The 12,255-nt window shown below is 42.6% G+C and overlaps 1 protein-coding gene across 1 annotated transcript in view; it reads left to right on the top strand.

Moving 5' to 3' along the window:
• Positions 1–12,255, top strand: part of LOC122549504 (fibrocystin-L) — a gene marked incomplete at its 5' end in the record, with an annotated part of 252,804 nt that overhangs the window by 102,267 nt on the left and 138,282 nt on the right. The window contains 3 exons of the mRNA XM_087985858.1: positions 802–972; positions 1,861–2,087; positions 10,826–11,813. Coding sequence (XP_087841984.1) covers positions 802–972; positions 1,861–2,087; positions 10,826–11,813 — 1,386 coding nt within the window. The remainder of the gene's footprint in view (positions 1–801; positions 973–1,860; positions 2,088–10,825; positions 11,814–12,255) is intronic.

The raw sequence follows: 12,255 nt of genomic DNA, 5'->3' as shown, positions 1-12,255 counted from the left end.
AGAGAAGCAGCTTTTTTCCCCTGGAGAATATTTGTGAAGACAATGAGTATTTATAAAAATCTGGTAGTTGTGTAGTCACTATCACTGAGACTAGCTTTTTATTTCAAATATAGTTAATTTGTCAAATCTAAATTTCCCAACTGGCATGGTGAAGTTTGAACTCATGTCTCAGGAGTACTGGTCCATTCCTCTGGATTATGAGTCCAGTAATGGAATCATTATACAGACACTGTATCTCAATACTGACAATCCCAGGACTAAGCCAATGTCAGCTTTCCGATCTTTGTCAGTTTTTGGGTTGGGTAGTGAGGGCCAGGTTGGGTCAGCCAGATCAGGCTGGGCCATGTTGGGTAGGAAAAAGTGAGGACTGCAGATGCTGTAGGGTCAGAGTCAAAAACACACAGCAAGACAGGCAGCATTCGAGCAGTAGAGCTGTCGACGTTCTGGGCATCAGGACTTTATCAAGAATTATGTTGGGTGGGGTCAAAGGTCACAAACCACTTGGAGCACAGAAAGAGATTGGTGTGTGACCAGTCTGTACTAATTCAACATCGAATCAAATAAGCCAGTAAGTTACTTCACTCAGTTAGTACAATTAAATTTCATGTCTTGCCCCTGTAAAAATCTCCAGGTTTTGGGCATCTTCATTGTTCAGATAGCTGCATGTCAGATTCTGTATCTATGCTACAATGGAGTGAAAATACAAACTTTGTATTGATGCTTTCTGATTACAGTCAGGATGTAATATAAAGTGGATTTGGTGATTTCACAACCCTAATGGATGATGGTCTTTCTGTGTAGGTTCATTCTCTCATCATTTTACCTCCCCCGGGACTTATTACTACAGCAGTGGTTATGTGGACCAGAAGCAAAGTGTTGTCCTCCAAGGGGTGGTGAATGTGAAATCAGCTGAGGAAAGCATCAAAGGCGTACATATTCATTTGGCAGGGATCGAAGCAGAATATGTACCAGGTGAAATGCACATCCTCTTACGATTTTGGAGGGTTTATGTGTTGCTGGAGGAAATTTCCTTAGTGTGCCAATTCTAGAGCAATACAGGCAAAGCCTAAAAATGTTAATCCCCTTCCCCATCACTCTGGGTGAGGTGATGTTTGTTCCTGGGATAGGTTAACCTCCATCACGCGGGGTTTTATGGTGTATATGTTTGATTCTGAGGATCTATTAATTGCTGTGACAAATCAGTGTTTAGATCAATGTTGTCCAATAGAAATTGTTAACTACATACTAACCACCAAGACTGATTTCAGTAGAAAACATCTTACAAACATCAAAGAATAATGTATGTGATATGTGTGTGGATCTTTATTAAACAAAGTTCTCCAAACCTTCAGTAACTGAGGGTGTAAAGCTATCATATAATTAAAGAACAAAATTAATCAGGTTGGCTTTTATAACATTCTGATATTTCCATTGTGGCTATTAGTGAGACTAGGGTTTTATTTCAGTATTATTTAATTTGTTTTGAATTACTTCATGTAATTAAGCACAATCTCTCTACTCTTTCTATCTCCATTTTACCGAACATTCCGGCTAAAGTTCACATGTGAATGGGAGCTTTGAGATCACATGCACAATACTGGTGTCTCGCACTCATCAGTGACGTTTGGATCCACCATTTGTTGCATAAGGTTTGAGTAAAACTGTTTTCTCAGAAAGCAGTCAGTGGCACACCTATCTAGTCAGGCTTGGAATATCTGGCAACAATTCTATAGATTTTGAGCTACTCCTGCCGAGAAAGCTGAATGTATTTGAGTTTCTTGATGTGTTGCTTTCTGTTTCCCCACTGGCTGCTGTCCCTGCACATATTCTCTTGGTTAACATCTGATTGTTTGTGTGTAGGGCCTTCTGAGAAACTGCCTTCACGACAAAAACGTAATAGTGACTGTACAGCACCGATCCCCACATGTAACCAGACATTGAACAGGATCGATGACAAAAGCTTCACATTCTACCTGTCTGCCTGCTACTCCCCCACAATCAACAGCATCACACCCTCGAAAGGAACAGTGAAGGACAAACTAACCATTACCGGGACTGGATTCAGTAAAATCGGCTGTGCAAATGAGGTAAACCAACATGTTCAAAACTTAATAAGGCAAATTTGAATTTGCATTCCAATTGTTTAAAATGCAATTATCTATAAATTCGTCTTTTATTTTTCATAAAACTTGCATATCTATAACACTTTGCAACAGAACATCCCAATGCTCTACAGCAATAAATAGCTGTTTGAAGTGTAGTTCACTGTTACAATGTGGCAAACACAGCAGCTAATTTGTACATAGCGATGGGATAATTCTCTAATAATTTACTTTAGTTGGTGAGGAATAAATCTTAACCCAGAGTACTAGGAAGAGTTCTTCTGCTCTTCTTCAAAAAAGCGCCATGAGTTTTTTTTACACCCACCAGAATTGCCAGAGAAAACCTTGGTTTAACATCTCAAACAAAAGTGCATCACTCCTTCAGTACCCAGCTTTTTAAGAATGCAGGAATTGGTACGAGTTCACCATTCAGCCCCTCAAACATGCTCCACCATTTGGTAGGATTATGGTTGATCTAAGGTTGTGATTCTCCGATTCATTGTCTAAGTGTGGGAGTGGACATTTTCAGAGGCAACTAACATGCTGTCCCCACAGTAGAAAAAGCTTGTTGAATCAAGCTCTAATCAGCTTGGTAAAAGACCCACAAGCCTCTTGGCCAATTGAGCAGCTTGATAACGAGGTTTCACATTGTGTTGGCTGTCAGAGGCTGGCAGCTTCTGTGTCTTGAAGTTTGAAGCCTAACCTCCTCGATAAGAAAGGAAGTCCTTTTCTTTTGCCATTTGCAAGATGGGTGTCCCAAGGAGTTGGCAAGAGTTGGAAGCAAGGGTGAGAGTACTATTCCTGAAGAAGGGCCTGTGCCCGAAACGTCGAATCTCCTGTTCCCTGGATGCTGCCTGACCTGCTGTGCTGTTCCAGCAATAAAGTTTCAACTTTGATCTCCAGCATCTGCAGACCTCACTTTCTCCTGAGAGTACTGTGGACTATCATCAGTGGCTAACTCTGCTGCCCAGATTCTATTCCACCTTCAGGCAACTGTCCATGTGGAATTTGCATAATCTCCCCGTATCTGCAAAGGTTTCCTCCAGGTAATGTGTGCGGGTAAGGTCGATTGGCTACGCTAAACCAATCAGGCTGACAGGTGTTCCAATATGCTGGGAAAGTGCACATCAAATTGATCCCCACTGTTCATGGAATAATACCAAGTGTTAAAGTTCTTTTAACAAACGTACAGCACTCTACTTTCCTAACTTGCATTACAAACTTTAATGTATGGACTAGGCTTCTATACTAAACAATAAATATTGTTTATTAGAGGTAATCAAAATACAGCTTTTGGCAAAAAGATATAAATAGCACTTAAATAAAACTCTAATCCAATTATAAGTTCCTCCTCACGCACAGAAAAACAAATAGAGAGAATAGATTATTGTTGGAAGTAGAAAAGACCAGAAAGCCCATTCATTGGTGTTGTTTCCTAGTGCTGATGATCCTACTTTAGCTAACCAGGCCCTTCACGTTTGGTTACAAAAACAGAAATTGTTAGAAAAATTCAGCAATCTGGCATCATCTGTGGAGAGAAAGCAGAGTTAACATTTCGGGTCCAGTGACCCTTTGTAAGAAACTATTGTAGCCAGGGGAAGATTGTTACATATGCTGAAGCTGAGGTTGAGGGGTGGGAGAGGAGGAGTAAAGGGTTCAGAAAAGATTTACAACAATGTTGCCAGGGTTGGAGGATTTGAGCTATGAGGGGCATGGATAGGATAAAAAGACAAAGTCTTTTCCCTGGGTTGGGGGAGTCCAGAACTAGAGGGCATAGGTTTAGAGTGAAAGGGGAAAGATATAAAAGAGATCTAAGGGGCAACGTTTTCATGCAGAGGGCAGTACGTGTATGGAATGAGCTGCTAGAGGAAGTAGTGGAGGCTAGAATGATTGCAAGATTTAAAAGACATCTGGATGAGTATATGAATAGGAAGTGTTTAGAGGGATATGGGCCGGATGCTGGCAGATGGGACTAGATTCGGTTGGGATATCTGGTTGGCATGGAGATGTTGGACTGAAAGGTCTGTTTCCGTGCTGTACATCTCTATGACTCTACGACTCCAAGAGAGATTGGGTCCTCCTCCACCTTTACATCCAAAATCCTCTCCATTGCACCCGCTACAGCGCTCCAGTATGTTTGATACCTACCACATTACCAGAGACAATGGGTAAGAGTGCCTATAGTAACCTTGCACTTGGGGCATGTTGAGGATACCCCTGGTTTAAATTTTGACAAACAGTCCAGAGCCAGGTGGACCCCATGGAGAATCTTCAACTGTAAATGGGTCCTATTGCAAATTGATATCTTTCTTGTGTTTTCCCAAATATCTTCCCATGCCTCTGAGGAGACCTCAATGCCTAGCTCTCTTTCCCACACCCTACAGAGTCGATCGAACTCATCTGAGGGGCTGCCCCCCAACTGATGATATAAAGTGCTGACAGAAAGTGTACTCTTAGCACTGAGCACTTTCCTCTCTATGTTGGATTTGTAGGGATCAGTCAAAAGTGTAGTCCTTTTTTGAATAAAATTCCTAACTTGAAAAAACGAAAGAGGCCCCTGCTAGATAGCTCATAATTCTGCACTAACTGATCAAAGGACATCATTGCATGTCCCTCAAATAAATTGCCCATGCAAGACACACCCCTAGCTGCCCATTGTTTGAATTCTGAATCCATCATCCCTGGTTGAAAGCCCAGCATACCCACTGTAGGTGTAAGGGAAGATGTTTTACCAATATTGCCTTCCCTCTGTCTAATTGCCCTCTATACTTTAACAGTATTGATGACTATTGGGTTATGACAGTATTCCCTAACTGTCCTCATTTTGTCCAAAAACAGCAAGCTAGTAAGGGGGCACCTTGCCTGAGAAGTTTCGATATCTAACCATATTGAAAGAGGGTCCCCACAAAGCCAATCGCTCACGTAGGATAAAAGCGAGCTTAGTTGGTAGTTTTTAATGTCCGGGAGATCCACTCGCCCAGTCTGTGAGGCAACTGTAGTTTAGCTAATTTAATAAGGGGCTGCTTACGATGCCAAATAAAAGAGCTGAACCAGCCGTTCAGCCTCCTGAATGTTTGTTTATCAAGAATCGGGGGAACATCCATATAGGGTAAAACAAACGGGGGAGAATTTTCATCTTAATAAGCTAACCACAGACCAGAAGTGCCTCCCATCTTTGAAGGTCTTGTTTGATTTTGTCAAATAATTGAACAAAATTGGCTTTGAACAGCCAATCCAGAAATGGAATAATGAATATGCCCAGATACACAAAACCCCTCTGTGACCACTTAAATGGGAATCGGGATTTGCCCTCAAGACCTCGCACCTTCATAAAACCACCCATAGGCATGGCCTCTGATTTTGCAAGATTAATCTTGAACTCTGAAGAGGCACCAAATGCACAGATGCATTATATCAGGCGAGGCACTGAAACTGCTGGATTTGGCAAAGAAATAAGGACGTTGTCTGTATACAACGCAATCTTATGTAATTTTGACCCCACGTCTGGAGCTGATATGTTAGGATCCCTACGAATGGCCTCCAGCAACGGTTCAATCACCAAGGTAAAAAGCAATGGCAAAAAGGAACAGCCCTGTTGTCTGCCCCTAAAAATGCTAAAGTTGCTTGATCGCACCCCATTGGTGATGACTGCAGTGCGAGAGGGTCACTGTAGAGAACGTTTACCCATCTTATAAAGGCTTCACCGAAGCCAAATCGCTCCAAAGGTACAGCAACTCAACTCGGGTCAAATGCCTTCTCTAGAGAAGTCACCAATCCCTGTACTGACTGTTGTTGACACATTTGAATTACATTAAACAGCCTCCTAACATTATTGGAGGATCTGCAGCCCTAAATGAAGCCCGTCTGGTCCTCTTTAACAATAGAAGGTAACACAATTTCCAGCCTTAACACAAGAGTTTTAGAGAGGATTTTAAAGTCAATATTTAAGAGTTAAATGAGCCTGTATGAAGGTCCTCCAGGACCTTCCTTTTTTAAGAATAAGCAAAATATTGGCCTCTCTCAGAGATGGCGGGAGACAATCATGGCTGTATGAGTCATTAAATATGTTGAACATCGGGCCTGACAATATGTTTATTAGTTCCTTATAGAATTCACTGGGAAGTCCATCAGGACCGGTCAACTTTCCACTATGAAGCTGCTTCACAGCCTCCTGTACCTCTTGCTCTGATAAGGGGGCATTGAGAAAAGACTCCAGCTCCTTAAAAAATTATTCCATTTTGGCCCGTCCCTCCTCACAAAACTCAGATTGGTATAACTTAGATTAAAATCTCTGGAATGCCACATTAGTCTTTTTGGAGTCACATGTTAGGTTCCAAGACCCTGCCCTCATCACTGTAATGGCTTGAGGGGCGCTCCTTTTCTTGGTGAGATATGCTAAGTATTTGCCTGGCCCGTCACCATGCTCATATAACCTTTGCTTTGTGAAAGTAAGCTCCTTCTTTGCTGTCTGCGTGAGTATGAAATTCAATGCAGACCACAGCACCATAATCCTCTGTAGCTTGACCATCGAGGGCCTGTCAAAGTAGGCCTTCTCGGCTGCCTTCAACCGTGTTTCAAGGAGACATTGTTGCTCACCCTTCTGCCGCTTCCTACTGGCAGAGTAGGAAATAACTAACCCCCTGGCATAGGCTTTGGCAGTTACCCAAAGGACAGACGGGCTACTAACCAAGCCTAAATTAATGATTAGGAACACCCTTAATTCCTTAGAGAAGTACTCCACAAACTTATTATCCTTAAGGACAAAAGGATCCATTCGCCAGTGCCTCGGACTCACTATAATGTCCTTAATCTTAACCAACAAGTACACTGGAGTGTGATCAGAGATGGTAACATTACCAATTGTACAAGATACCACCAAGTCCAGGATTGCCATGCGGGTCAGAAAAAAAATCAATCCTGGTGTGACACCTGTGTGGATTAGATAAAAATGTAAAATCCCTGCCTATAGGGTAGAGACGCCTCCAGACGTTCACCAACCCTAACTCCACACACAGATCCACTAATTGTTTAGTTTGTACAGAGGGTATTGAGGGGCATTTGCGCAACTTATCTACTGTGGGATCTATGAGGCAGTTAAGAGTTTAGAGAATGCATCTACCAGAAATTTGAGGGGATGGGCCAGAGGGCAATAAACATTTAAAACACCATATTCTTCCCTGTTTATCAGGGCTTTGAGGATTACAAACCTCCAGTGTGTGTCTTTAACACACTCTAGTAACTTAAACGGGAAATTCCTCCAAACCAATATAGCCACTCCCCTACTTCTGGTATTAAAAGATGAAAAGTAAACCCAATCAAAGCCATTCTACTGTAGTTTCAAATGCAAGTGTGTCTCCTATAACAAAGCAATATCCACCTTCTCCTTTCTAAGACTCAAAAGTACCTTCTTCCTCTTAATTGGTGAGTGACTCCCCTTGATGTTCCAGGTACACCAATTAATCAAGTCATTAACCTCCAGCAGTAAACCTTCAATGTTTAAAGTCCAGAGAGGAGGAACCCGATCCACAATCCTTAGTATCACAAGATCCATCAAACATTAAAAACTACATGAACTAAAACCACTACAGTTAACAGACCTACAAAGCTATCAAAGATTATATACAACAAAAAACCAAAAAGCAAACCAATATATAAAGCGCCAACAGTGCTGAATAGGGGAGCTCATCCCCTGCCCAAAAAGGGCAACTACCCATCCCAAAACCCAACTTCCCATCCCGCTGCCAATACTGCAGCCAGGGCATTTAAATACCTGAACTGGGTATAAACTGGCCATAAGTAGGCATCTAGCCATCCCAACCGTTTTCCCTCCTCCTAGCTCAAGCCACACCACAAACACAAGCAGAAAAGAAAGAAAATACACGATGGAATAGCAATGTGAATAAGGATTTTTATTTTTACACAAACAAGGGGTAAATACCCCACCCATCCTTTGGTATAACTTAACTTAGAAATTGAATCTACATATCTCAACCATCACCAAACATAGTATAAACCAAATTATTACCCATAAAAAAAAGTCCCAACTGGACTTCCTCTGTTTTTTTTAAAAGAAAGAAAACAAAGACATACCCAAATAACACTGCTATTTGTACATACTAAGTTGTTCAGATTAGGTTAATTTGTCCACAAAGTCTCTTGCCTTCTCCGACGTGTCAAAGAGATGTACGGATCCATTCCAGATCCGTACTGGAATCCAAGCTCAGTGAGTACTGGATCCCAAGCTCTCTCAGTCTTCTCTTGACACCGTCATAGGATTTTATTTTTCGGATCACCGCCGCTGAGAAGTCCTGGAAGAACATGATCTTATAGCCCTCGTAAATTATGGCCTTCAGAACCTTCCCCTGGATTCTGGAAGCTTCCACGATTCTTGCCTTATCTCTATAATGACGAAATCACACCAAGAGAGGACGAGGACGTTAGCCCAAACCTGACCTCTATGCTGTGCCTTCTCGATCTTCAAGCCTTTCATTCCAGCCTCCAAGTTAAGGAATTTCAACAACTAGTCCTCAATAAATTCCACCAGCCGGTCACCTTCCTTATCCTCTGGCAGACCGACGATCCGAATATTTTTACTCCTGCCCCTGTTCTCAAGATCATCTACATGGTCACGCAAATTACGGACCTGTATCTCCAAGGCTTTGATCCTATCCTTGGAGGAACTAGTATCAGTTTCTTCTCTAGGTCTACCAGCTGCTATTCATGCTTCTGTGGCATGATAGAGATCGGGGCCAGCTTCTCCTCTATCTGCTCACCCAACATCTCGCGAGATTTTGCGAGCTCCTTCACCAGGGCCAGGTAGATAATTGAATCCAAGGATCCTGCAGGCTGGGCCATGGGCCTCCCTTCTTCAGCATTCCTAGGCAGTGAAAACACAGGTAAGTTGGTTTTCCACAATTTCTTGGGACTCCATGACCTTTCCAGAGTCCCAGGATATCACAATGGTCTGAGTTGGGTGGGTTAGACGTTCGTCCCACTTGTGCTGCAGTGTGGAACTCTACAACACAATCCTTCTAGATTGCCACCATCTTGGATCCCCCGAATTCCAAGATTTTGACCTAGTGACACTGAAGGAACAATGGTATATGTCCAAGTCAAGATAGTGAGTGACTTGGAGGGGAACTTGAAGATGGTGTTCCCATGTATCTGCTGCCTTTGTCCTTTTAGATGGAAATGCTCATGGGTTTGGAAGGTAATATCTAAGGATCTTTTGTGAATTTCTGCAATGCTCCTTGTAAACAGTACACACTGCTGCTACTGCGTGTTGGTGGTGAAAAGAGGGCATTAATATGGATGTGATGCCAATCAAGCAGGCAAAAGTGAGTACTGCAGATGCTGGAAACCAGAGTTTAGATCAGAGTGGTGCTGGAAAAGCACAGCAAGTCAAGCAGCATCCGGGGAGCAGAAAAATCGACGTTTCGGGCAAAAGTCCTTCATCAGGAATCATTTTCAATTTTCCTGCTCCTCAGATGCTGCCTGACCTGCTGTGCTTTTCCAGCACCACTCTGATCTAAACTCTGCCAATCAAGCAGGCTGCTTTGTCCTAGATGATGTTAAACCTCTTAAGTGTTGTTGGATCTGAACCCATCCAGACAAGTAGGGAGTATTCCATCATACTCTTGACTTGTCTCTTCTTAATGTGGACAGGGATTAGGGAGTCAGCAGGTGAGTAACTCGCCACAGTTTTCCTAGACTCTGACCTGCTCTGTGTTGATGAGACAAGTCCAGTTGAGTTTCTGGTCAATGCTAATGCCAAGCATGTCAATAGTAGGGGATCCAGTGATACTAATACTATTGAATCTCAAAGGGGGGCAGTGGTAAGAATGTCTCTTATTGGAGATGGTCGTTGTCTGGCATCTATCTGACGCTAAATGCCAAACTCTTTTGTCCTTCTTGCCATCTTCAAGGAGATGATAATTGTTTCCCAAGTTTCCAGTACAAGCCTTGAGCTTTCAAGCTTCTAACACAGAGACTGGGCTGACAACTTGGCAGTTTATGCAAAACAACAGTCAACTTGGTTTGTTACTTCCTTGAAAAAGTTGAGGGGATTATGAAACATCATCCTCATCATATTTCATGCCAGGTCTATAAACCCTTGGGCTAGTATTAATAATCAATTTGCACTGTTTAACATTGAATTGCCATAACACAAATAGGTCTGCAGTCGCCTGTATTCTTTTGAACATTGTACTACCCAATCTCACACACAAGGACCTCCACACCTATTGACTAAATCAGTAGTGCCACTGCCTCACAATTTTCCTTCCTTGTGCCTGGTATAAATGTCCTTGAAATTTATTTTGCATTTGAATGTATTTAGCGTGATATCAACTTTCTTCACATTCATCTTTACTTTTATTTGGGACTTTTTTTTGCAGAGGACCTTCTGAATGTTGTGCTTCCTCAGTTCCAGCTGTGTGATGCTCTTCTACATCAGAAGTGCTGTACAAATGCAAGTGTTTGTACCATTAATGGTTCTCAGTCCTGTCATCATGTTTTGCTATTGAAAAATCTTCATGCTTCATATTTATCTTCAGTTGGTATCTTTTCCCCTCTGTCTCTGCTACTTTTTAAATTGTTTCTCCACTCTGAACTACCAGCATTGCTGATTACAAGTAGCTAGTATTGTGTCATGTCTACAGGTATAAAATCAGTTGATTGCTGGCCAGCAGACATTCTCATTCTGATGTGTTGTTCTGTTTCAGGTGAGAGTTGGAATACATCCATGTGTCATTGAAAGTAGCACGGAGAATGAACTTCTATGTCAGATAGATCCTGAGGGAGCGATGGATGTTGGCATTGCAGCTCTAGTGTCCGTGACAGTCCATAACCTCGGCACAGCTATCAATACAGTAACCAATGAATTGAGTCGTCGTTTTATGCTGCTTCCTCACATTGATGATGTTAGCCCCAGTGTTGGGTCCACAATGGGAAAGACCAGAGTAACCATCACTGGGTCAGGATTTGGAGCTGACCTGAGCGCTGTCAGGGTCCAGTTAGCCAATGTGCTTTGCACGCTGGTTTCTGCAAACTGCACACATGTCATCTGTGACTCTTCAGCTTCTATTGCCTCTACTGGGATTGTGGCACTTTCTGTCCATGGCATCCCAGCGGTGTGTAGTGGCACCTGTGACTATTCCTACACAGAGAGTGCAGCACCAATCATACTGAATGTGTCTTCTCCAATCCTGACTACAGTTTACACAGAGCTTACTATAAGTGGCAGTGGATTTGGGAACAGTGTGGATGAGGCTTTCGTCCATATAGGAAATGCCAGTTTTGTTCCAAATGATGTTTCAGACATCAGCATGAACTGCACAGTAGGCCCCGTGCCTGTTGGCAAACACACACTCAGGGTTTTAACATTAAGTAAAGGTCTGTCACTAAGAGGGATTTCCATCACCAGTGCTGCCAGAGCTTCCCTCTCTCCAGCATCAGGAGGTATCCATGGTGGTACCACATTGTTAATAACAGGAAATGGTTTTATCCAGGATGAAACCATTGTGATGGTTCACAGATCTCCATGCCACCTTCTTTCGGTCAATCCAGGTGAAGTTAAGTGCATCACTCCCGCTGGTCCCCCAGGCACTGTCGATGTAAAGATTATTGTTCGTTCTACAATGTATCCTGTCCTTAACTTTACCTACAACCAAACAGAGACTCCAGAAATTCTAACTGTGTCTCCAGTAACAGGTAAGAAGTTGTCAGAATTTGATCTCCTGATACGTTTCTGAAGTACAACCTTAACCCCAAAATGGGGGGTTTGTCCTTACACTCCCTCTAAAACAAGCACTCCTAATACAAATAGTCCTTCTAGTATAAACACTCCTTCTTCCACCAACACAAATCTAACATTAGCACATACACACTAACGCAAGCTCTCCCTGTAACCTGAACACACATTCTCACACTAACACTCGCTCTCTCATGAACTCTCCCTCTAATACAAACATTTCCACTGACATGAACTCTCCTTCAACACAAAATGCTAAGATGGTCTTTAATTCTTCGACTTCACATCCCTGTAGGCTCGCCCAACACAGTACCATACTGGGATGGGGGTGGTGGGGGAGCAAGGAGCCAGGTCTCAAATCCATCCCAGTCAGAATAGATTTAGGCCCATGCTGTTTACACC

This window comes from Chiloscyllium plagiosum, unplaced genomic scaffold, assembly GCF_037043375.1.
Source record: "Chiloscyllium plagiosum isolate Xiang-an unplaced genomic scaffold, Cpla_swu_hap1 HiC_scaffold_4, whole genome shotgun sequence".
Lineage (NCBI taxonomy): Eukaryota > Metazoa > Chordata > Chondrichthyes > Orectolobiformes > Hemiscylliidae > Chiloscyllium > Chiloscyllium plagiosum.
The sequence above is the reverse complement of the archived record's forward strand: the minus strand, read 5'-3'. Positions and strand labels throughout refer to the sequence as shown.